Source organism: Glycine max, chromosome 6 (genome assembly GCF_000004515.6).
Source record: "Glycine max cultivar Williams 82 chromosome 6, Glycine_max_v4.0, whole genome shotgun sequence".
NCBI lineage: Eukaryota > Viridiplantae > Streptophyta > Magnoliopsida > Fabales > Fabaceae > Glycine > Glycine max.
In genome coordinates, this window is record NC_038242.2 from 10,443,830 (window position 1) to 10,470,621 (window position 26,792).

The 26,792-nt window shown below is 35.1% G+C and overlaps 2 protein-coding genes across 4 annotated transcripts; one reads left to right on the forward strand and one right to left on the reverse strand.

Annotated features, from left to right (window-relative positions):
• Window positions 1-3,595: 3,595 nt before the first annotated feature.
• LOC100810786 (probable plastid-lipid-associated protein 14, chloroplastic) lies at window positions 3,596-9,427 on the forward strand. 3 transcript variants are annotated; one of them, XM_006581578.4, is made up of 14 exons: window positions 3,596-3,747; window positions 4,448-4,767; window positions 4,855-4,898; window positions 4,980-5,058; window positions 5,129-5,245; window positions 5,418-5,600; window positions 5,735-5,821; window positions 6,315-6,418; window positions 6,498-6,585; window positions 7,145-7,225; window positions 7,313-7,389; window positions 7,716-7,851; window positions 8,093-8,155; window positions 8,654-9,427. In XM_006581578.4, the coding sequence occupies exons 2-14, from the start codon at window positions 4,459-4,461 to the stop codon at window positions 9,305-9,307; spliced, it is 2,022 nt and encodes a 673-aa protein (XP_006581641.1). In that variant the 5' UTR covers window positions 3,596-3,747; window positions 4,448-4,458; the 3' UTR covers window positions 9,308-9,427. The 3 variants fall into 3 exon arrangements, with proteins under 3 accessions (XP_006581641.1, XP_006581640.1, XP_003527979.1); XM_006581577.3 differs by having other exon boundaries at window positions 3,745-4,274; XM_003527931.5 differs by having other exon boundaries at window positions 3,745-4,235.
• A 1,725-nt stretch (window positions 9,428-11,152) lies between these two features.
• Window positions 11,153-23,264, reverse strand: LOC100811337 (histone-lysine N-methyltransferase ATX4). The gene is made up of 23 exons (XM_003527932.4): window positions 21,480-23,264; window positions 21,325-21,380; window positions 20,982-21,195; window positions 20,184-20,309; window positions 19,994-20,062; window positions 19,805-19,873; window positions 19,595-19,686; window positions 19,208-19,300; window positions 17,541-17,676; window positions 16,984-17,086; window positions 16,781-16,880; window positions 16,309-16,433; window positions 15,911-16,056; window positions 15,350-15,454; window positions 14,510-14,574; window positions 14,112-14,322; window positions 13,617-13,703; window positions 13,419-13,475; window positions 13,246-13,335; window positions 12,045-12,131; window positions 11,870-11,944; window positions 11,660-11,760; window positions 11,153-11,574 (listed from the first exon to the last, which is right to left on the reverse strand). Exons 1-23 carry the CDS (start codon window positions 22,383-22,385, stop codon window positions 11,484-11,486), a joined length of 3,204 nt encoding a protein of 1,067 aa, XP_003527980.1. The 5' UTR covers window positions 22,386-23,264; the 3' UTR covers window positions 11,153-11,483.
• Between the last annotated feature and the right edge of the window lie 3,528 nt (window positions 23,265-26,792).

Sequence of the window (26,792 nt, forward strand, 5' to 3'; positions counted from 1 at the left end):
TTAACTAAAAATGACACGGAAATATATTATTTTTCACACTCTCGCTTGATACATTATACACATGATATAAGCTATAGTTAAATTTTGTGCTTATCTGATTGAATGAATAATATTTATCAAACCTGATAAAGATTACCTTATTAATTGTCTACCATTAATTAATTCACAATTAATATACTTTTGCTGCTGAAATCCACCATATTACAATTCTAAAGCTCATCATGTATCAAGCACATTACTCACAAAGTTTACCTACAAGATACTACATACCAGGGCCAATTCTAGCATGGACAAGTCTTCTATGTGGTCTAATATAGATCACTTTTAAACATCATTAGATTTATCTCATTTATACACCATTTTTAATGCATCATTCGAATTAGATTTTTTTTTCTTCTTTTTCATATGTCTTATTATTTTCTCTATTTTATTCTCCAACAAGTTTGTCAACAATCATCTTTCGTTCTCTGACTGATTCGTCGTCGCTCATTGTTGTCAGAGGTTATTTTTTACTGCAACAACAACCTTCCTTCATCGATTCCATCACACAACAAAAAAATACACATAGAAATTTAAACACACACAGAGACATTCTCAACACAAAACAAAAGAAACAAAAACATCAATGGAGTAGTAAGTTCAGAACAAAAAATAAATAAAATATAATTTCAACCCCATCAAAATCCACTAATTTAAGGCATGACTGCATCGAATAGACACCAGAGTCATGACAAACTCACCATACTAGATTCACACTCGCATTATGTCACACCAGATCCATAACGTCGTCAACTAATTTGTGATTTGATAAAACTACTTAATCAAGATATCAAAATCAAGGGGTCTTGTGGGTTTTCTTGTCCCAAATCTAGGTAAAACCTCAATTGGTTGGTTGTTGCTTTGATGCATAAAGTTGTGATGTGGGTCTTTAAAGTGGCCTCTTGTAGTGGAGGTTCGCCAGAGGAGGGGTGATGCTGACAGACTGTTCGAGGTGATAGACAGGTCACCAGAAGCGGCATATAGGCTCATCCGAAATGGTAAAGAAAAAGAGAAAGAGTAAAGAGAGAAATGTTTTGATGATGATGGCAAAAAAAATCAAGGGCCATGATTAGTTGAAGGCTATTGGTTTAGGGTGTGCATACTAAAAAATATTTGCCACTCCATCCAGACCTCCTGTGCGCATCTTTGCCTTTCGACTTCTTCTCTTTGTTAACCTAGGGATCTTAATTGTGTTGGTATGTGTATCGTTTACCTAGGGACCTTAACTGTGTTGGTATGTGCATTGTTAATCTGGAGACCTTAACTGTGTTAATACTTGCATCGTTAACCTAGGGAGCGAAACAGTCACAGACACAAAGTAGATAAATTTTGTTGTCTTTTTTGTTTCCTCTATAATACAGATGAATCCATGGCCCTTAGAGTTAGTCGCACTCCCATTAGGTGAAATTTTCACCTTTCCCCCTCTTCATTCCCTTTTTTGTTTCCCCTCAAGCTTGCTAAGCTGCCTATTTTCTTTTTATTTTTATTTTTGGTTAAAGGAAGAGCATTAGAGTAAGGTATTACCATATTACTTTTGTTGCATGCTCTTGTTTTCCTCAAAAAAATTGTTTTGTTCAATTTTTTTTTTCCAGTATGTGTGCTATTATCAAATAAGGAATCGGTTGAATTAGACTTTAGAAAATGTTATATGCAAGCTTAGTATAATATCATAGAAGTCATGCCTCTTTATTCGGACCACAAAATTTATGTAGCTTTTTGCGAAGAATAATGAGGTTCAGATTATTTGTTGTTTTTCTAGCCCCAACCTTTTGTCATTTTTCCAGATGTTGAACTTATTTGGGTGTTTCATACCAATTTCTTAATGTATCATGAATATTCCATGAAGGTCTTGTATGCACCCTTCAGCAGTTGACATTTTCTTCTTTTATTGCAGCTGTAAGGAGGAAAACAAATCCTTGGAAAATGACGCTACAATTGAAAGCAATGCCGGTAAGGATTTGACAAAGGAGAAAACCTTTGATTTTCAATCGGTGTCATCCTTTTCTTCTTGTGAAGGTTTGCCATATGCTCCTAAAGGGTGGCCTAATCATGGTGATATATGGGGCCGGAAAGTGGGAAGAAGGACAAACAAGGCTGGCTATTTTCATGATAGATACCTTTGTCTTTCAAGATCTCTTCAGAGCTCTTCTCGCAAGACAAGGAGCTTCCAAAGCAAGCTTGCTGTTAAGTGGTATATTGAACCAGATTTTCCCAACATGAAAATTGAAGAATTCTTTCCTTTATTTAGCAGGAAGGTTCCCACAAATAAGCGAACTCGTACAAAAGGTTAGTCCAAAACAATTTCTTTTCATTCCAATGTTGCTATTTTATCATTAATTTTGCCTTGTTATTTTGTTTGCATTTTGATGTTGTCTAAGTTTTCTATTTTCTCCTACATTAAAGTCCTTTTATTTGTGTCAGTTAGTTAGTTCTTTTTATGCTTTTCCTCCCTTCAACCAATCCTGACCCTTGTTTTTTTTTTTTTAACAACGAGACTCGCGGCTTAGATTACGATTTCCAAACTCACGCACGGTGCGAAAGCAAGACCCCTATCGATTTTTCCAATGGTTTGACATTATTATTCTTCTTCGAAAGTAAAACAAAGTCAATGTACTACAGTTTGATTCAATTAGTGCATATTCCTTTCTAACTAATGCTAAAATTTAATTAATCACACTTGTACATCCAAAGGCCTCTTCGAACTATTTATGGACTCTAATGTGAAAAGATTTTTAAGCCGAAGCCCTTATTGTTATTCTGTTCTCCAGTGGCAGTGGGGTGGAGTAAACGGTTGCCAAATAGAATAGTTCATTATTTTAGCTTATGGGGTGCACCAAGCCAAAAATGGCGTGCATTAAGTAACTGTCTAAATTTTGGGACCATAAACCCAACCTGATTGACGTGCAATATTCGAACAGGCCCAGACTTACTCTGTTTATTATTTCTATTCCATTTTATCAGTTAGAACAGTTAAATTAAAGAGACGTCAAATATACTGTCGTTATATGAAGGATGATGAACTTAGAACCACAAATGAGGAGAATTCATTTTAGTCATCGTACAATCATCTGATATTGCTTGTAGATGGCGGGACCATAGCATAGGTTAGCCTTTTCTATAAGTTAGAAAAACTATAATATGGAACAAAATCGAAACAAAAATATTGAAAGAAAAAGTCTGGAATTTACGTGTTTCTCTTGAATTCTCATTGAATTATGACCTTAAGATGACAAAATCTATGATGTATACTTTTTACGCCAAATATGAAAGGAAAAAATTTATTATTATAAACAAATCAATTTTAAATAAACATTATTATGGGTTCTTTAGATGAATGAATATTTTCTGCTGAATCTTTTCACATTGACTTAGAAATCAAACTACATAATTAAAGGACAACCTTATCTATAAATCTGTCACACCTCCTTGGTTGGTTTTATTAATTTAATAAATGTCAATTTTTTTTGCTGAATTTAATATATAGTATATAGTTATTAGCACCACAAGAAAGTGAGAAGTAGTAAGAAGAGGTTGATGGATAAATCAAAAATAGATATTTGGGGAGGGCAGAGGTTGACGTGCGAGAAACACGTGGGAAAACGTTTCGAGCATTCCCTCGCACGCAACTCTCACACGCTTGGTTTCTATATGTACAACACGTGTTCTGCATCTCCATGCTCTTCTCTTCTCTTGCTCTTTCTCCTTCTGGTAATTCACTTTCAATTTCTCCAATCTCCCTTTTCTTCTTCCTCTTTCCACGTCCTCAATTTCTAATTATCTATTTTTTTATCTGCTAAATGCTTGTTCCTTTTCTTATGATGCTTGGATTTGGAGTATTTGAATTTCACCTTGTTTGCTAATTGCCTAATTGTTATGGTTGAGCCAACAAGTATAATGTTTTGCAATTTCTTGTGTTCTTTTACTAAAGCAACAAACAAAACTAAGATTAGTTAATTGCTCTAGAAATGAGGGAAATCATATATAGAAGCCTGTCACTTTGGTCAAAGTTGGGAATTGAGTTTGTTGTTACAGAATAGAGAATTATTTGCTCAATTCAGGCATGCGAGGGAAACTGAGGGTAGATACATGTTTTTAAATTGCAGTGAGTTAGAAAACTTTTATATTGCAGGTAATTGCGGGAAAATGCGGCTGATGCGGCCGCAATTGTGGTTGCGGAAAACTGTTTATAACCATGGGTAGATAGTTAAAGACAATCACATATTTTGTTGCTTTCTGTATGTACCATCGAGCCAGATTATGTTTTTTTTTTTTTTTTTTTTTTTTGCGTATGTTTATCTGTTAAATGGGATGTGAAGTTAGTTTCTTTTATGTTTTGTTGCACCATTGATGGACCCCCTTCGAAGACTTTGCTGATGCATAATGTAATCCTTTCTTTTTTATCACTCAGAGGTCTGATCAATGGCGCTTTGTGGAACTGGGCCGAACCCAATTCCGGGGAGTTATTCAGCTCAAAATTTGTCTACAAAACTTATTGTACCTGCTCTCCTGCCTTTTACCGGACAATTCTATAATTTAGTCAGGAGAAAGCGCAAGGGAGTGTGCTGCTCTTCTTTAAGGAATGCTGCATCTGCATCTTCTAAGGAGTCACAAGAAGATGCTCCAAGTACCTTGTCGGTTTACTTGGAGGAGGAAACAGATCATGTTATACGGTTCAAAATGTCAGACTTTAAGATTTTAGATACTGTTAGTGTTGGCCTTGGTGGGAGGGTATGAAATTTAAAATAAGTTTATGATGTGTCATGATTGGATAGGCACTTTTTAATTGTGGTCTGATTGATTTAAGTTTTCCTGTAGCCGGATGAGGTCATTTTTGAAGGCATGGTAAAGGATAGTTGTAGGTAAGTTTAATTCTTTGTTTGGTTCAGGTTGTATTGTTAGTTGCAATCATAACATCTGTATGTATTCATTTTCCTTTGCAGCCCTTTGTGTAACACAAGAGTTGTACTTCGACAGCTTTCCAGTGCACAAGCTCAGCGTCGTGGGAAACGAGCAATAGAGGTATGCTGATCTTTGGCGTAAAATGTTTATAATTATATCCCATCACAATTTTTTTGTTCTGGCCTTTTAGGTATTAAAGAAGCTGGTTCGGCGTAAACTGCTGTATCATTCTTACTCAATGCAAGTTCATGGTTATATCTCTTTGCCTGCAAGTGGTGTTAGCGGTTCATTTATCCTAGTACATGGGGTAGGTGTTAATCTTCATAAGGTTTATTCTTTTAATTCTTTTATATGTATCGATTCTATTTCTTCTATTTCTTACTTATTCTGAACATTTTCTCTATTTGAGTCTTTCTGCCACTTTGTAAAAAATTAGACACTGAATGTTTTTTTTTTTTTAAATTATTTTTGCCTTGCAGTATCATGGTAGTTTTTCTTTGAGACACTGGCTTCAACAATCAGATTGGCTTCCAACTTTAGAGGCCACTCTTGCACTGGATGAAGAGTCTGTTAGGAAGGTAGGAGAAGATTCTACTGGAGGTCCTGCAGTTTCTAGGCAGTTGCGACTTATTCGAATATTGATGAGGGATCTTCTTATTGGGGTATTTTCTTTTTCCTTTATTTTTTAAAATCCCTTCTTTCCTTTGATTGAAGACATTTTTACTTATAAGTGCTTTGTATATTCTACGTAGCAATAGGAAAATTGATATTCTCTTCTATTGTTTATTTTAATTAGGTAAATTACCTGCACAGCCACGGTCTTGCCCATACAGAGTTGAGACTGGAAAATGTTCATATAAGTCCAATAGACAGACATATTAAAGTAAGCATTGTCACTCTCCTAAAAGAATAGAATTATGGCATCTTTCTTCATCCATTTTCTGTCTTTTCTGTGGATTATGTTTGCTGTTTGCCTGATCCTTAAGGTGGTTTTATGCATTTATTATGCTTTAAACTCACAGAATGTCACAGACAAACCTAGAATTTTGTTTTTGTTGCTGGTTTGAAAATTATTGTGATTCCAAACAATGAAATGATATATTGTGATAATTTGCTTAGCCATTTCTATGCTAAATTACAAAAGTAAACAAGAATCTATCAATAGAAATTCAATAAATGTAGGAAAGGAAAAATAACAGATAGGATGAATGACATGGACTTGCTGGGTGGTGATTTCCAGAGGGCTAATATTTCTTAGCGCTGAAAGTTTGATGTCTGCAATCCAAATTACTGGAAATTGATAATTGTGTCTCTTGATGTATAATCTGTTCAATCTTTCCTCATGCTCAGCTTAACCTTGTGTATTTACATAACAGGTAGGTATATTGGGTAATGCTGCTGACTTTTACAAGGATGGTTCGAATGGTAGCTCTTTGGACAACTTGGACAGGCGACAGATGATGATTGCATTTGACATGAGGTATGGTCTTGAAACTTTTCAGTGAAGTATGTTTGGAACTATATAACATTTTTGATACCTGGTTATCTCTGTTGTAAAGATGCGTGGGCTTTATAATGGCTAAAATGGTAATGCGAGAACTTATGGATCCCTTGATTTTTGCAAAGTTCAAATTGTTCCTCAAAAAGGTATGAAAACCTAATTTTTTTTATTCGATTTTAGCCTCTTGAATGTTTAAAAAGAATTCAAGCTTTTTTTGATGGAAAAAGAAAACTAGTTGACCTCAATGCTCTAGACACACACACACATTCATTGATAGCAGGACATAAACCATTATCATGAAAATTTGAAGATTGAGCAGTTTCTGAAATTAGTGTCATTTTAATAAAAGGTATTAGACCATGATCCTTAGCAGATCACTCAGGAAAGATTAGTTGAAGGACAACTGTAGGTGGATACTCATCCTCAAGTTAGCATTGTGTTATATATCTGATCTTACCTTAGAGTAAGATATTGGGTGACTTACTCTCACAGTCATCTTTTTACTCTAAATTGATATAGAAGTATTTTACCAGACTTAATTCCTTTCATTTAACAAATATTTCATTTCTATAAATCACTTTGTCACCTTTTTTCAGATACCTAATACATCAAATGTTTCTATGCTGCCTATTCTTTCATCTATCTAGATGAAAGGGTGATGCATCGATGTGAACTTTCTAATGATAATTCATGTCTCATCTTCAGGGGTATGATCCTTCATGTTTGCGAGAGTTTATGTTGGAAATCCTTGGCAGAAGTTCCCCTTATGGAAATGCTGGATTACAAGTAAGTTTATTCTTCATTGAAAGTTGCTTGATATTTAGAGTTACATTCTTGTTTTCAAGTCTTTTGACGCTTTTCTATTTCTTGCAGATACTTGATAGGAACTGGGGAGCTGGTTGGCACCTTTTATCTTTATTGCTTGCAACTAAACCTTCTCAAAGGATAAGGTATGCTATTAAGAAATATTGCTAGTTGAAAAAGTGTATAATTTGTTCATCAATGCTTCCATATTGGGCTAAGATAAATTATATCTTGCATGCATGTCGAGATTTTAAAAAGAAAAATGGTAGTGCCATGAAGAAATTTCAGGTATAAAAAAAATTCATAAAAGTTTCTTTGGTATTTTAGGAGGCTTGATCTTTCGGGAACATGTAGTTAGTTTCTCAGACATTTGTAAAAACATGAATATAAATGGCATTTGATTAGAGATACTAGTTTGATTTGGCCAAGTTTAAAAGTTGTACCCATGTTAACCATGTGAACATTTATATAGTTGTTTGGATGCTCTTCGACACCCATTCCTTTGTGGGCCAAGATGGCGAGTAGTCCCATCAATGGATATTATCCGATGGGGTCTGGGTTCTACTGCAATGCGTATTAGTGAGGAGTACATCTATCGTCAGCCTCAGGTATTCATCCAATGATGTCCCGTATATGTACCCCTTTATTTCTTCAAGTTCCTTGATGCTTGCATAAGAGCTTTTATATTTGTAAGTGTCTGGTGTCCTCAAGTTTTTCCTTACTAATGTTTCTTTTCATCATTTGTTTACTGTCCTTAATGTCTTGATGGGAACATTTAACTTAAAGCAAATTAGTAATTGGAATATATGGAATTCAAAGTTTGACTAATGGGTGTTTTCTATGTTTTAGCGAAGCAGGCTTGCACACTTCATTGACTTAATGGAGATGTTGAATCCCCATCCAAAGCCAAGGGTAATTTGTGATTAAAACTTGTATATTTTTTCCGTTTTTGTTGTTTCTACAATGTTTTTCTAAGTTCCATTTCTTTTGTTGCAATAGTAAAAATAGATAATACCCAAGCCAAGAGCCTTGACCATTTTTGCCTGCACTTTTGCTTACCAATCATTCGAGTGGTAAGTAAAAAGTCCCACCTTAGGTAGAATAAACAAGTTGAGCAACATATATGTGGAATGTCTAAAGATTTTTGAGATCGATGTGGTGTTTAGTTTCCTTGTGGAGTTTTCTTGTGGCCCATTAGTTAGTGGAGATTTCCCCAGTGCATCTACCATAAAATAAATAAATACAATGCTTAATGGCAGTAATTAGCTTTCACTGTTTGATAATACAAAGTATTCTTATTAATTGGAGGGATGTAAACCATGACCTTTAAAAGTTGGTATGATTTCTTTTTTTAAATAAAATACTTTTTTTAGTGCTTATGCTAATTTGTGTCAATATTCATGTCTGCAGAACTGGCTGGAGCTTCTTCCAGGCAAATGGCGTCTATTATACTCCACAGGGAAGCATGTAGGCCTGACCCTCCGCCAACCTCCTCTCCGTGTAATCGTTGGCGATGTGCATTTAACTGTGACAAGAGAATCAAAATTGAAAGCTAATCTTTCATTCAACTCTGACACTGGATTCTCTGTCATGATTGGTCAGGACTGGCCTCATGACAAAGCTGGTAAGAGTGGAAGATTGCAGGTGAATTCTTCATTTACACTAAGATCCGGGAGACTGTTATATCTGAAGCAAGACAAGACCACAGAGAAGTTCTTCTTTGGCCCTTCCAGCAATGTGGAGGCTTTAGCTCAGAAATTCAAGGGCAAGAAATGGAGAAAAGTAGTCCCTTTCGAGGAGCTTCCATCAAGTCTTCCAGCCGCCAAGCTTGCATCAGGTGATATTGATGTGAGAATGAATCTTGATGATCCATTAAATCAAAACGTTGATACTGCGAGAAATGTTCTACAAGAACTTAGAACACAACTTCCCCCAGAAATATTTGATTTGTCAAAGCTTGTGTGTGGAACATATGTGGACTCGAGGATGCTTGTCCTTCGAGGGGTTAGTGGATCCGCGCTCCTATTTACAAGGTCTTTTGTGGATAGAAACGGTTCTAGTTAGTTGTTGTTGTAGCTGATTCAAAATTATTATTCAACTGTATATTTTTTCTTTTCGATTGTATAGCTTGGTCGATTGTGATCTTTAAACATTAGATGTAAAAAATGTATTTTTTTTATTAAATTGTATTTTATTCAAGCAGTAATTGCATTAAATTTGTCTATAATAATTGTAATATTCTTCCAACGTTACTAATAACGTTCTTTAACAAAAAAAAAAAAATAATTACTCAAAGTTGTTAGGATTAATTATATCACTTTTTTTACTCAATTACATTTTCCCTAAATAATTAATGTATGGAGAGAGATTAACAGTGTTGTTTTTTAACCTATGGCATGATATTATTTAAAAGATTAATTTCATTAGCTGCTATTTATAATGAAACGAGCGATTATTTATATAAAAAAACAAAAATATCTAGTGATTTTGAAAAACCTTAAAACAAATATCAAATTGAAACAAAAAGGTCAAATCACCACCTAAGTGACACAAGAAGAGATTGAAAAATGCTACATTCAAGTTATCATTAAAATATCAATAAAAGAACATCGCTAAAATATCATTGAAAACTTTGTTTAATGTATTGCGTTGCAGACAAAATTTCCAAGTCGCCCTCCACCGTTGCTCATGGAATTAGAATTAATATTAGAGAATTGAAAGAAAAAAGGTGTCAAGCATATATGAAAATTGATAAGTAATACAAAGCTGACAAGAAAACAAAATAAACATGGGATACAGTACTGAGCATACTGAAGTGAATTGTGATAGCCGAGTGACACACATCTCATCAAACTGTGCACCTTTTCTCCAACTCCAACAAGTTCACATCACTTGTGGATAAACATTAACCTGGTAATTTCTTCGTACTTGGGACACCAATCTGTCTTCATGCTATTCTTGTCATTTCTTTCTTCGGAATTTATCTTGTGAACAAATAGTTCATAAGCTTTAACAATCGATTGTTACAAGGCTTTACTTTGTGATTATTTAAAGGATTATTATACGGTCGGATTGCGTCGAATAAGCCTTGTGAAACAAACATGTTAATTGATGTTTGATATTGTATATCCTCTTGGATTCACGCCAGAAAGAGTAAGATACCATCAATTGCCTTTACAATCAATACCTAGCTAGGGTTCTGCAACTGCAAGGCCATAATAATATTAATAATGAAAAAAAGAAACTCCTTAACTTAGATTATAATTTGTAATTTATTTATTTGCTTTATTTTGAATAGACAAACCTTGACCTTCAATACGAGGTGAACACACAGTTTTAGACAACTTTTTTCTAAAAGTTATTTTATGTGAAATTGATGGTGATAGGATGAATTTAATAAAGTAAAAACTAAATTGTAAAAAAAAGAAGTCAAAACTAAAGGGTAAAATGTTTTAAACAAACTGTTAATATTACACTCTCTTAAATAATTCTTAAATTAATAAAATTATATAAATAATTTCAATAAAGTGTAGGGATCAACTTGAAAGATTTTTTAATATTTTGAAATTTAGATGTTTTTTTTATAAACAAAACACGTAAGAGAGAGAGAGCTCTGAAGGACGAAATTTTATTCAAAGGATTACACTAACGTATCCAACAATTTAAAATTTAAATTGAACAATTCTAAATCCTCTATCAATATTTTATCGATTATTAAATAAAACAGTATAATAAACTTCGTATGTTTTTAAAATATTAAATGACTTTTATTTTATATAAAAATACTAATATTATTAGGAGAAACATCGTAGAAGGATAAAGTACTTTTCTTTTAAATCAAATGAACATCATCTGGGTGCAACACGTTTTTGTTGGTATTTTTTTCCATACAATTAGATTGGTAGAACATGAAGGGAAAGAAATCGGTTAACATTAAATGGAAGAAAATGAGTAATATGGGGTGATTCATTTACAGAGCCGCCAAGAGCCAAAAAGCTACCAAATCTAGCTTTTATTAAAATTCGATGAATGTCTAAAGGAAACCAAAAGGGTAAAAGAAAAACGCTAAACTATGCCTTTTTTTTTTTTTTCTCTTCTTTTGGTTTGATAAAAAATACAGCTTTGGTGTAACTGTTGATTCCCTGCAGAAGAGGGGATGGGGGGTTAGTGCTCCTTGCGGAGAAGAAACAATACTCTTGAGTCTTGTCATCTGATTTTCATTTCATTTGTATAATCCTTCCTAATTCATGTATTTCCGGCAGTTTGGAGCTTTACATAGGCACGGGACTTTGTTTTCCTCTGGCTCATCAGGATCAAACAAGTAGTCATACCTGCCCAAACCAAAACAACCAGCATCAACTATACAGAACATGCATGCTACAACACATGCACACACACACAAAGAGAGAGACATACGTTAACTCATCACCGGCAACCACGTTAGTCTTAGCAATGAGTACAATCCGGCTCTCGTCGTCACCAACACTCATGATCCTGGCATAGCAATTTGGCATACACTGTATTAACATGAACCAAAGAACAGGTAAGATAACTATTATCCAGAGTTGAGAATCCGAGAGGACAAAGATATACAGAAAATGTCAATTCAAGTTTAGGTTGACTCACAGAATGATTAATCAGCCGAGCTATATTCCCTTTATCAGTGGCATCTACCACCACTTCTTCACTTATCTTAAACAGCTGCAAAGACAAGAGTAGGGCATTTTAGGTTGATAACATGACATAAATAATATGATGACCAGTGTGCCATTAAAAGGCAGACATAGGGGAATTAACTCACGTAGCAGTCTTTCCCTTCTAATCTATAGCGTGCCTCCCTCAAATCTGCAATGCTGCGCCTCACTTGTTCACCACGATATTCAAGAACCTGCTTAGGATTAAAATCATGCTCACTATTGCTACAGAAAAAGGTTGTACATGGAAAGCTAAGAAAACATAAGGGATCCAATGGCAATAATTTCATGCATTTGCTAATGTTAGAATCATAATGAAAGCAATGGACGATATATGTTGCAAACATCTGAACTAGGAACCAGTCCAGAAGAATTCTCAGGACCAAAACAGCAAGAGAAAAAACAAAAAAAAAGACAGGCAAGGAGGAGATGGCAATTAGACCAGACTTTGTCCGGCTTATCATGATTTTCAAATTGCCTTATCAGCCTGTGCTGGCATTCAAAACGATGCCCACAAATACCATGACATATTACATGTTTGAGAAATGCTAGCAACACACTCTATCATTGGCTAAAATTTATTAGAAATCACATATTTGGGCAGGTTACACTTCTCATTTAATGAGTTTCTCTCCTAATTTTGTAGATTTCAATCAATTTTAACAACTGGTAGAGTGAGTTAGAAAGAGTGTGCTAGATAGTGTGTTTTTCGTGCTCTCCATGCTTTTTATGTTCTACTATATGAAATTACGTAGAAAGCAAAAGGTTGTCAAGGGCCTGTTTAGGTTAAGAAAACATTTTCTGTTTCCATTCTTTATTTTTACAAATAATTAAAAAAACATCATCTTATTTTAACTGTATTTTGTTAATATTTATAAATATAGGAAACAAAATAAAAAGAAAAGTGGCATTTTTATAATTATTTGTGAAAACAAGAAATGAAAACAGAAAATGTTTCCTAAAATCAAACAGGCCCAAAGATATTCAGTTGCAATGAATCACTATACTATATTAGTACTAGTTGACAAAGCCTGAAGAACACAGCTTCGAAAATGGGTATTCCCTTGCATGACAGAAGTCATAATGATGATTTTTTAAAGGGTTCCCCTTTATCTGCCTCAGTTTTATGCAAAACAGAATAGAATAAATCACTTCTGCTGAACTTCCAAGTTCTAAATGCTCAAGTAGTCCAAAATCCCATTGGTCCTCATAATACTAATAAAAGTATCAATCGTTATTGATTGACCATCACACACAAGCAGGTTGTGGGTCTATTAATGTTATCATAGTTGAGCATAACATTCATACCATGTCTCCTTCTTGAATATTTCTACGTGCAAAGAGGCCCCATCCGTGTATGCCTGATCTACCAAAGCAAACCCGATCATTTTCGGTTCTCTGGAATCATACAAAGTACCCATAAAACAGTCAGAAAATTGACTGCTGAAGCAAATAATCCACCTTAGAAAGAGAAGAATTACCTGCAAGTGGTATAGGCGTTCTCTGAAAGAAGAAAATGCCTGAGGTTCGTGTACTACCTGTTTGAGGGAAGAGACAAGAAAAAAAAACTTAGCAAAAGAAGGGAAAGAAAGGAGGGGGACACAGTTCAAATCTTAAATTCAAGTTAAAAGAATGAATAAGGAAATCTAATACAATTTTCAGAAGATAAAAAGGTTTACTCTGTGTGTATTTAAACTCTCTATTGCATCTAAAGGATGATGATAGGGACCCCTCACACGATGAGAAACGGCTTCATCTGCTGCTCTCTACAAAAAGAATGAGAAGTTGAGCATTTTAATTTTTAAAGTTGCAGGCAATAGTAGATAACTAGGTCCAAAAGATGAGCATGGAAACAAAGAAATCAAAGCAATAAAAGCAGTAACCATGATATTTTTACGATATGCCCCACATACAAGTTTACATCCATGCTAGTAGCAGAATCCGGCACATTTTGGTGAAGAAGAATTAGTTATTGGCAAAAATACAATATATATTGGTAACACAGATTAAAAGCTAATATATCTTTAATGTTTAAACACAAAAAACACGTTCACTGGAAATAGAAACAGGACAATTAACATTAACATATAATAAATAACAGAGACATAGCTATGTTGTTTAAGTATTAGCTTACAAACATTCACCAACATGAACAACAATTTTCTCCAATCTACCTTTTTGGTATGGTTTGTTCTTTGAAAGATACGGCATCTAGCAGCAGAAAATGGCTCATGCTCAGTGTTATCAACAGGAGTGTCATCTTGCTTTCTTCTGTTGGATGAGATTAGCCTCGAACCACTTTTTTTCTTAGTTTGGAGAAGGCTTTTAGTTGAAATGACCCCAAGAGGGGTTTGCATAATCAAAACTGTATCTGGGTTGGGAGCCCTGCAAAAAACAATAGACGTGATTAAGATGAAAGGCTGAAAATAAGATTTAGATTAACGAGAATTTCAGATAAACCTATATTTTTGCAATTACAAAAAGACAATTGTTGGGGAAAAAGCAAAGTCTACAAAGAAAATGGTAGAAAGGGGCAAAAGAGGATGATTAATCACAATTGAGGATTGCATACCTGTGATAAGCACAATACGAGACCATTTTTGTTGTCTGCTTGCCATTTTTCTCCAAACAATGCAACTGCATTTAACGGGGAGAAAATTAATAAAATTGTCCCAACAGATAAAACATTCAAGAATGTGTTAGGGCTCTATAACCCAAGAATCCTAATAGAAAATAAAACATAGAAAGGAAGAAACTGAATGATTCTGTTATTAGAACACTCAATGAAAAAGGAGAATTCTCCTTTACAAGGATAGGCCCTATTTAACCACCCAACTGACTAACAGAATATCAGCTGACTGAGCATCTAACTGTCGTAACCAGGTAACTGTTTTTATTCCATCTAATGTACACTTTCCATGTCCTCTCCTCCTTCTGAAGTCTAACAGAATACACCAACAATCAAGTATTATCTCACTAGATATGGTTTAGCTACATGGATTAATTAATGCCAATGGGCATCAATAATATGATCTTAGTCTTGTACCATGTCTTCCTTCTGAAGTCTAACAGAATACAACAACAATCAATTCTTATCTCATTAGATATGGTTCAGCTACATGGATCAATTGATGCCAATGGGCGCTATCAATAGTATGATTCTTGTTAGTCTTCTTGTACCATTTTATTCTTATTAAAGTCCAAATTGAAAATGCATGTTCTACGAATGAGACTGGTGAGTAATGGTAATCAGTCATCAACTGATCAACTCATTATTAAAGATAAATTCATATATGTTTTAATTAAAACAGGGAAGTAAATTGAAAATTGCCATTAAACTTGCTTAAAATTAAAAGAAATTTTCAAATCACAAGATATCAAGCAAGCCAATTTAATCTGAGTGAACTCTCACCTCCATTCGATAACCGGCCCTTGAAGCACACATGGCATGGAAATAAGTAGAACACTTGCAACATTGTGTACACGAACCATGAATTTGCTTACAAATAACACAAATCTGAAAATTCAAGTAATGCAGACTTTTAGATTGTATTCATTAGAGTGGACCAAGAGACATCAAAAGGAAACCCAATGCAAGAAGCTCCCACCAAATGGAGTTTGGGGAGGGTAGACGAACACAGCCATACTCTCACAAGCAAAGAGGCTATTTCTAGGATTTGAACCTATGCCCTCAAGATCACAAGGCAGCAACCTTACAGTTGTGCCAAGGCTCATCCTCATCAAGCGATATCAAAATGATAAAAGGATATTAAATAATTCAGAGTCTAGATAATGTCCTTTATACCACACTCAATGAACAAAATAATCAAATCAGATAGATATTCTTCTAGTTTTTTAAGTGGTTAAAATAATTCTTTGACATAGTGTGGAATATGCAAAGAATAAAATCACTTTAACTGGTGACTAACTAACATTCCTTTTCAGGGGGGAATTTTAGCAGCAGATACTTTACCTTTACAAAAGAATTTGATGGAATACTTAGAATACCCAAAGCAGGCTCCATCTTCTCATCACTAGCAAAAGAGACTTCAGGTCGAAACCAAGCACAAGTGACATGAACCCACAATGTGTCAACATCAGTCGGCTTTAGAGCACCACCTGGGAGTCCAAAAATAGTTTAGGAGAAAAAGATTGTAGTCATCAAAACCAAGGTAGAAACATATCTGCAGAGCTCCTTGATAATAACTTGAGCATTTATGTAACAGTAAAACTTTGTTTATTTCATGGTTAAAAAATCAGGCAGGACAGTTCCAAAACATAGATATCACAGAGGTAAGTCTACATCATACCCAGGAAAAAAAAGATGACCACTTTATATACCCAACATTTGAAATTTTGTCAAAGACATACCTTTTACAGGACAAAGACAACACTCCCGCTTGATGTCAGGTGTTTCACAAGCCTTACAAACCCAAGATGTAAAATCTCGGACATTTCTTGCTCCATAGCATTCTTGATGAACTGCTATTTGACATCTGTAACATATATAATTTATTTGTGATTTAATTGCAATACAACATAGAGTAACCACAAAAATCTTGCTTCATCTGCATCAATGACAAAGCTGTAACAATGATTAGTCAGAATGGCAAGCTGCAGTAATATAATTGAAAGCATTAAGTGAGGAGCATATTCCTGTCAAATGCACTAGAGGTACTTCTGTTCTATATGATATTTCAAAATACAGATAAAAATTAAATCTGGGTTAAATCATTATTGCCTACAAGATCTGTAGATATATGCAGCATCTTGTTCAAATCCCTATCTCTTTATGGGTTGAATATTGGCCAAATAAAAAATTGAACTGAAACTGTTACATTACCTGTTGCAAATGATAATTTTGTTGTAGTCCCAGTCTTCAACCCATCTACAAACAGCACAGCGTTCTGTAGTCCACTTAGCATGAACAGGTTCATACTTCTCTGTCAGAGAAATAGTTTACAGTAAAATTATCACTATGAGAACTTCATTTGGAAAACTCATCAAAATGAAAAGTTGTATGCAAACAGAATAAGTAAAAGTCACCTTGCAAGAAGGTAAGCAACTTCTGCTTTCTTTCTTTTAGAGAAGGTTTCTTAGGTTTGGCAGGAACCTGAGCAGTAGCATGAAATTCTGCCAACTGCAGCATCTGAGAAATCAAATATTAGTGTATTAGTTGCATGAGTTATGTCTTAGAACAGAGAACCCCCCTCACCCCCCAAAAAAAACAGCAACCTGACTCTTCTTCTAAGTGTCGCATGTCATACAATGAGAATAATATTATGAGTTCCCAGATTCTCATTCTCAATAGGTCAGTATCATGACTTCATTAGCATTTTGACACTGAAGAAATAAAATTCAAATAAATCTAAGACCTAATCCATAAGATGGAGAAAACTTAAATTAATAATTATAATACTGATTGGAACAAGAATACCATACTATATTTATACGTAACAAGCCTATAAATACATTAAATGTATAAAAGAGGGTGGGCAGAAACTTGAACAAATAGACTAAATTAACCAATAATTAGTATATTTTTAGCACAAAGAGACAAGGGAATATTATGAACCCCAATTAAATAATATTAATATACAAACCCATTGTTCCAGAGGTAGCATGGAGTCTTTCACCCTAATACTTGTTCTCCAATTTCTTAATTTGGAACCTGTGTGTCGTTCCCATTCACTAAGTGCTTGCTTTTCTGTCCCACAAAACCCACACTTGCACACAACTCTGAAAGAGAAGAACACACATCATAACCACAGAGAGAGAGAGAGAAGAAATTGATCATTTTCCAATCTAGAAGTAATAACAACAGTGCATTCAAAATAGAACCAGCCAATTTGGAACATTGTAATATGATATTTGAATCTTAAGCTACATCAGATATTAGAAAAGCTGTGCTAGCACCTTAGTATGAGTGAAACAAACTATGTCAAGTATTGTTGTCTAGCACAAATTTTGGTGGAAATTTAATCATTGTACAAATTGATGAAAATTAGGAATTCTTCCAAGGGTTATAAGAGAAAAAGAGAATATTCTTTGGGCATGATTTCTAATAAAACTTAACTCTTAAAGAACTAAAACAAAGAACATCACGAAATTAATATGGTAGCAGCTTTCATGGATGACATTGATGATGTTCAGATCCACCTCTCTAACTTGGATTCTCTTATTTGGAGGGCTGATCCTAGTGGAGCTTATTCCACAAAGTCAGCCTACAATCTCTTGAAGGGTGAGGGCAGTTTTGATAATGAAGACAGCGCTTCCAAGATTATTTGGAATCTGAAAATTCCCCCAAGTGCAATTGTTTTCTCTTGGAGAATTTTCAAAAACAGATTGCCTACTAAGGCTAATCTGAGAAGGAGACAGGTGGAGTTGCCTTCCTATAGATGCCCTTTATGTGATCTTGAAGAAGAAAGCGTCGGCCACATCATGTTCTCTTGCACACGAACTAGGAGTCTTTGGTGGGAGGCTTTGAGCTGGGTCAATAGAGTGGGCCCTTTCCCCATTGAGCCTAAGAATCATTTCATGCAATTCTCTCATTGGAATACGAAAAGATATATAGACAAGAGATGGGAGGTGTTATGGATAGCTCTAGCCATGACTATTTGGAAGCACAGGAATCTCTCGGTTTTTAAAAACCAGATTTTCAACCCTCAAAAAGTCATGGATGAAGCCTTATTCCTTACTTGGTCATGGTTCAAATGTATGGACAAAGATTTCCATATTCATTTTAACCAATGGTCTATTAGATTGAAGGAGGAGCTGTCTTAGGGGGTTTTTGACCTTTTTGGTCTTAGCTTTTGTATTTTACTCCCCTATAGTTGGATTTGGCAGTTATATGCCTTTGTAATTATTTGATCTTTTCAGTACACCTAGTACTGATCTATATATAATACTATATGATTTTTGCTGTGCAAAAAAAAAAACTAAAACAAAGAACATAAGCAGGAATGTTCCTAAAAATTCCAACCACAGTTTCATTCCTTTTTAGGAAAATAGAATCTCATTAGCAAACTAGTGCTACATTCTCCCTCTAAAGAGCAAAATCACAAAATCAGATTATATCAGATAGGTATTAATTGCCAATCTTGAAAAAAGCATTAATAAATTACTACTTATGACACCTTTAAAATATGACTAATTACAAGTAATGAATAACTCTTAACAATTTTAAAAATTAATAAGTTAATAAAATGATAGTCACAACAGAGGACGGAAATTTTTTATGTCAAATTCTTCTGAAGGACTTTGTGCTTACGAATGAAGGCTTGGGAAATATGTGCCTTCTACACCATTGCACAGAACAGTGACCCTATTTGGAAGCACTAGCTGCCCATTGTTTTTGCTCCACCTGTACCAAAGCATCCACTACAGTAAGAAATAATACAAATAATCTAACATTTTTTTTCTGAAATGCTACAATAATTTCTTTGACGCACTCCTTATTATTGGACAAATTTCACGTGGGTCCCACCAATAATGGGTCTAACATAAACTTTTACCCAATATGAACTTGAAATAGAAATATTCTAAATTGGTATATGAACTTGAATCACAACAGATTGGCTTCGTGCAATGAAATCATTAGGTTATGTCAAAAAGCCAGGGCTGGAGGAGTTAAATAAAAGGACCACAACAAACTTACTTCACTTTTGGCTGTGGTTTTTCTGAATCAGATAACTCAAAATCAAACTTGGCTTTGCAAGTAGGGCAGTAATAATCAGTGCCTTCAAGATTCTACGAAAAAAAGAATACACCAATCAGCAAAAAATCAAAATGACACTTTATGAGCTTCAAATGCCGACAAGTGGCAATATTAAGATATCAAGTAATTAAGATCAAGTAATGGATATACCTTGAAAAGGTTGCTAGAAATTTTGTCACATTCTGCATGCACCCACACTTTGCATCCATCACAGCGCACCTAATTTGGAGGAGACATTCACAAAGGTAAAAACAAAAATAATACTACAATACAAAGCAATAAGAGTCTTTGAGAAGCAAAGAATAACCTTAATTAGTTAACAGGATTTAACTAACTTACCCAACTTCCACTATCTGAATGGTTCCAAACCTTCTTGCATATGCCACAATAATGCTTTGATTTTGTTAGCTGGAAAAGAAAATGATTTAAAGACTGAAAAAATTCTAAACAAATTCAGAACTTCAATTATAATGCTTTTGTTCCAGATCAAAATATAATCTGTTGGTAGAAAAAGGCAAGATATACAAACCCTAGCACATGTTCTACATAGGAATTGCCCACCGGGACTTGAATCCTTTGTTTTCTTTAACATCTTGTAAGGAAGGCTCAACCCACAGGCTTCACAGGGCCGTGTTTCTTTCTTATCAAATAAATCCTGCAATGGAAATTCAAATCAATGAACCATTAAACTTTGGCACCATTCCTCACTTATACAGAGTAATAATTACATAATCAAAACATATAAAAAAATGTATGTCAAGTCAGTCTTAGGCCAACAAATGAGAAAAGAAACTAGCAGAGCCGCAGTTATTTCAAGTTGCAAACTAAGTATATTATCATTTATTACCTTGCTCCTGTATATAAGACTTTTCTTGAGAAATTTTCTTGCCCCTTTATATAAGACCTTCAAATTGTCACTTGCATTATTTTATTTTATTTTTATCAAAATACCATTAATTACGTAGTCAATAAACAAAAAATGTTATAAATTAATAAGATACACTCTTTCTCTCTTGCAAGGATTGCAGAAAATGACAAATAATTGGGTGGAAAGCAAATAAGCAAAAAAGTGAGATTATAAGTCAAATAATCTTAAAGGGTAATTTTGAAAAAGTAATACAAATTGTTAACAAATTCAATCCTATAAACTATGTTAACAAACTTTCCTAATTTTACTGAAATAGTTAAAAGAGTTTTATATATAGGGATGGAGATAGCATTAGCTTTCCTCAAGTGTCCCCTAAATATGATGCAGCAGAATTTTAGCATGCAGTTTTCCCCAAATAGTTGGCGAAAGAAGAAAAAAGAAGCACTGTAATTGACTTACCTGGTTCAGAAAATGATATCCTGCATATTGGTTTGAACCACTGACCTTCTGAAAAGCTTTCAGAATAGAATCATCATAACCATTGCTACTAGCTGCTGTATTTATATCTGCTATCAACTTCTCTGTGAAACCCCTCTCCGCCAAAAATGCCTCCTCTATCGCCATTTGGAAGTCAGAAGGAGTATAGTAACTCAACTCAGACTGCCCCTGAAACCTAAACCAAGAAATATCACACCTAGTAAGCAAAAACTCCTTCCACAAAGAAACACCAAGTAGTGGTAGTTTCACACAACGTAAACAAACAAACAAACAGAAAAAGAAAAAAAAAACAACTCCTCCACACCTGTCCACATAATCCATAAATGGAAAAATCATCCCATGGTTCACCCATGCATAGTCCTGCCCAAATCATCAAAAACCACAGTAAATACACAACAAGTGTTCTTCATATAGGAAGTAGTAATTATTCATAATAGTCACACATTACATGATACATACCCTTTGATCCTCATTCCCCGCATACCCTAAAAACATTACACAAGCTGCATCAGCTATACAAGACCTGAGAACCAACTCAGGTGCCTGAGTCATAGGATCAATAACAATGGCTGGCCAAAAAGGTTCCTTTCTCCCAGCTTTGGCCCACACTATATCACCTGCATAAAAATCTTCTGGCCCAAACAACCCATTTCTCTTCTCCTTCAAACCCATCAAACCAACCTTTTCCACCTCCAAAAACCTTCCCTTCTCATCATCCTCTTCAACCGCGGCTGCCCCGCTGTGCCTCAAGGCCAATGAACCATCACCAGGCGAACTCAAACACTTGCTCCTCTCAAAACTATTACACAATGCCGAGTACTTACGAGCCTTAGAACCCGTTTTCTCCTCGCTTTTCCCTTTCTTCTGATTATTATTGCAAACCTTGGGTGCCTTGAAGCTGAACTTCTCCTTCTTGCATTCAAATTCTTCATCATAATCACAATCACGCAAGCCACCACTACTACTCTTGCTCTCCTTCCTCCAATTATCAATAACCGAATCATTGAACCGCGAAGGGAGAACCTGAACTCTCCCCCTCGAAGTTCTAACCAGCGGTGGCCGCTGTACCTCGTTCTTCTTCTTCACTTCCACGACAACTTCGTTTTTCACGTTCGATTCCACTCCGTTGCACCATGCCGCAGAGAACCCCTTCTCCACCACGCCGGCGGCACCGAGCAGCCCGTGAAAACTCACCGGAATCACGCCGGCGGCCACGTCGCCGAGAAGGTTCAAAGGGTAGTAACCGTTGTTGGTCTTTCTCTTCTTACGAGCATAAGAACACTCATCATTCTCGCCCACCGAGTCACCGAGTTTGACCCGTTTCAGACTCGGCATTTGGGATTTCAAATTCCGTTTGATAATCATGGTTCGCGCTGCGGGGAACAAATCACGATACCCGCATTAAATTGAAGCCGCGAATGATGTTAAAATCGTAACTTGTAGAACCCCAGAAAGGAAAATTACACTCACGAGGCCAAACGCGCGAGACACCCCATAAACCCTAATCCCGAATTGAAATTCCGAGAAAAACAGAGCAAACGAAGAAGCGAGAGCGCGAGGCCGAATTTCGTGGAGAGACACGCGAAGAGGGTCAAAGAAAGTTAAAGAATTGGGCGCGAGAATGTCGGAGAACCTGATCGAGAAGATCGAATGAGCAGAGAAAGAACAAAAAAAGGGGATCTCTCTGAGAGAGAGAAGTTCAGAAGAGAAACGTAAACATTTTTTTTTTTTTGGGTAAGACAAATTGTAATGTAATTTGTATTATATGGGGCTGGACAAAAAAAAAATTGTAACGTAACGGTGATGTTTTAATTTAGGAAAATTTTAGAGAGAGGGAACAAGGAAAGGGGTGACAGAGTAAGACTATAGATGGAGAGAGAAGTCTCGGCGTTATCTTGAGTGTGTTCATATCATATGTTGTTATGTAATGTAGATGTAGTTAGTTGATGGGGCCAGAGGCTAACTTGCGCGTTGCGTGTTGCTACCGCAAATTCTTCTTCCGAGTTTCTTGTGTGAGCTTGTTGGTCATGGCATTCTGGTTCACCATCGTGGGCCGGGTTTCGTGAGTAAAGTTATTTCTTATAAGCTTTCATGTAAGTGATCTCTATGGCTATGGCCATGGCTGAGTCAATGTTGCAAGCAGAGAGAATGGGTCGCCAAATTTTACCTGTTCCAAGAATTTTGGAGCTAAAATGTGTCACTTATGTGTGGGAAACATGTTTTTTTTTTTCGTAGACGTTCTTGTCCTTGGAATTTGTTGCATGATTTGCTATGCTTTTCGTGTGTGTGTGTGTGTTAATGTTGTTGTTGTCCACTTCCGGCTTAGGTTGGGATTGAAATTTTACATTAATGGAGTACTGAAAAATTTAGTTTCTTGGATTTTTGATATTTATAGCATAGCAAGCTTTGTGGTATTCTCCGGTGGGGGAGGTGGCAATATTGTTAGGATGGGGTGTTATTTGGATTTCGTGAATTTTTTATTTTTTATTTTTTGTGCTCTTAGACGTTGGTGTTGGACGTGGAGCTGAAGATTGCATATGAAAATCGGCATTAGGTTTGGTTCCGAAGATCTGGTGGAGTGACTAGGGCAAAACATTTTTTTTGTGTGTGACCAGAATGTTTTTCTGTTGTAAGAGGACGACGTGCAACAGTGCCAATAGGCTTTTATTCTGACCAGTCCCAACCCTAAAACAGTTAAACACTTTTTTGTTGTTGGAAAATACAGTTAAACAAATTTATTGTTGTAAATTTTAAGACTTTGGATTTAATTTCGTTAAGAACGTGATTTAATTTTGATGCATGTGTGAGTGTGAGTGTGAGTGTGAGTGTGAGTGAGGGATTGAATTGAACGATGGCGTTTGATTTGATTCTTCGTCCGCACCAAGGATGAGTTGGGCACGTGGGAATTGAGTGGTGTTTGGTGGGTGGCTATATCAGGAAACCAAGTTCTTCTGATTGGATCTACACACTCTATGCCACTGACTCCACTTTCTCAATTTTATGGGTTGTTTTCATTCTCTAGAAAAATTATTAAGTAGATAGTTTTTTACTTGAAGACGAAACCTCCCAGTTCTGAGTTTTGGACTTATGGTTATGGGTGGATAAATTGGCTATCAACCATGAATTACCGATGAAGGTTCTAGAAAATTGAGAGAACTCATTTCTTAATTATAAAAAAAATAAAATGTTTTTATTTTAATTTTTTATTGGCTTTTTGTTCGTAAACGAAACCTCCCGGCCACTGTGATGTGAAGCCATGGAAATTCGTTATTAGTGTGTTTGTCGTCTATAGCCATAGAATAAAAGTGTGAGTATATACCCTTTTTTGGGGTATCTGATTTATGGCTAAGGGATAGCAAGATTTATTTATTATCCAAAAAGACTAAACACTAAGCTGGTAGTTACTCATAACTTAGAAAGCATAGTACCGGAAATTCTATAGGGGTAGTCCAAAAGGGAGAGGGTGTATAAAGTCGGAACAGCAAAAAAAAAATTGTTTAGTGGATTGTTTGATTTAGCTATGTAATTAAAGGGAAAAAGGGAAGAGAGAGAGAAAATTCATGGGAATAAAGTGCGAGGAAGCAAGAGGATGATGAACTGTTCATCACGTACAAGGAAGTTAAAATTGTTATTTAGTTAATTCAATGTAAACAGTCGAAGATTAATTACTTAACATGTACTTAGTTACCTTGATCCTCCCACTCCTTTTATATATAGGTTGATGGCTTTTCTCTTTGGTAGTGTTGACCTCGGTTGCATACGTTTTCCCTGCTCAACAATGTAGGTAAGTTTAATTACATAGCTGAGTCCTGCATTGTGTTGCGATCTTGGTAATCTGAGGGTAGTGACAGAGTGTGGCGATCTTGGTAATCTCAGGCTTGGCCAAGGCCTGCATTGTGTTGTATTGAAGAATGAGATAGATCAGCCAAGTTGACTTTGTCTAATACTCCAAATCCAATCATTTGATTAATATATTATTTAACTTTTGTATTTTACATATTTATCATAAATATAAAGATATGGTAATATTAAAAAACTATATTAAAAGATTTAAAATATTTTTTATGTAAATAGAAATGTTAAATAAAATTTTTAATATATGTAATGTACTATAGTACTATTCTCTTAAATATAAATCTTCTTCTTCTTCTAAAAATTAAGTTAAAAAGAAAAATTTCAAAAAACTAATTATTAATTCGGTCACTAATTTATTTTGCAACCAAATTCACTTAACGACCAGAATTTTCTGTCATTATACGTTAATTTTTATAGTATAACAGTCTCTGAATGAAACACCAGAGTTTATGGAACTCTCCAAATCATGGATGACTTGAACTAAACATTGAAGTAGCAGAAGCGAGCCACATAATCACTGGGGTGTTGGAGTTGTTGTGAGAGAGAGAGGGGTTTTTGCAACACTTAAACACCCACACACTCTTTATAGTTGGAATTTACTTGTTTACTAGTTGTAACTTGTAACACCAGACAACACTTGCAACAACACAACAGATGAAGAAATGTTTGTTAATAGCAGCAACAACCTATAAGGTTGGTCCATTGGTTGAGAAATGACAGAGTCAAATCTTATATTGTTAACAAAAACTAACAAACTATATTTTTTATTAAATAAATAAAAAGCTGTCAAATCTTGTACTCAGATTAAAAATGTGGTGCTTGCAGGAGCATTGGTCTATGCATGAGCATCACAGTTGCACGGATTTTTTCTTTCCATGTACTTTTAATAATTAATAGCAGAAACTAATTGCCTGGAAGCTGTGGTAAAGAAATTCAGTACTCTTGGGACCCAACAGCTTTGAACCTGACTATTGCCAACTGTAAGTAACTCTCTTAGTCAAGATTTTATTGGTTTTAATATTTCAGAGTATTGTTGCCAAGAAAACTATGTACTTCATGAGCTCTCAAAATCTGTATCCTCTAATCCTAATTAGATTTGGCTAGAGCTAGAGGAAGCTCCTGTTTGTTTGTATTGCCTCTAATCCTGTTTGTCCTGATCTTGAGTAATTGAAATTATTATAATTATTTTTTCCATAAAAAAATGAAGTGACAGTGACATAGCATAAACAAGTATAGCAAATGATCCACCAGTCTACGTTATAGTACATCTTACTTTTAGCCCACCATATGCTAAGGTAATTCACTTTTCACGTATCACACACCTTATATTTATGTTTTTTTTATTAAAAAAATAACATTATTTTTTCCCACAAGTTTGTGCAAAATGAAATTGTAATTCGACACATACACGAAGTCTTTGATGCCATAGGTGCTTCCAAATGAAAAAAGAAGCAGCATAAAGAACAAGAATTCAAAAAACAAAAAACTCAATGACTATTCCCATATTAGAGAATTCTAAGGCTCGTAGACTCAAACCACAATCACACACCAAATTTCCATTTGCATTCATAGATTAAAAATCATTCAAGGATGGCGTAATCCTAGAAATTTAGGTTTAAACTAAGAGAAACAAATTGTATTGAAATTTCAAAAATTAAATGTGTTATGGAGATATTTTGGGCCTTGCCATGTGGCCTTTCCAGTCGTCTATCATTATATAAGACATTTCATGCTTACATGTATACATCTAAGTCTCATTATTCACTTCTTATATTTATTGACTTGATGGATGGAGTGTTTATACAGGTGTATGCAGGTCTTGTTTATCGAAAATCTTAATTGTCATTTGCCAGAGCCGCATAAATCCTTCACGGCATTCTGATCCTTCCCAACAAAATATAAAATTTTCCATGGAAC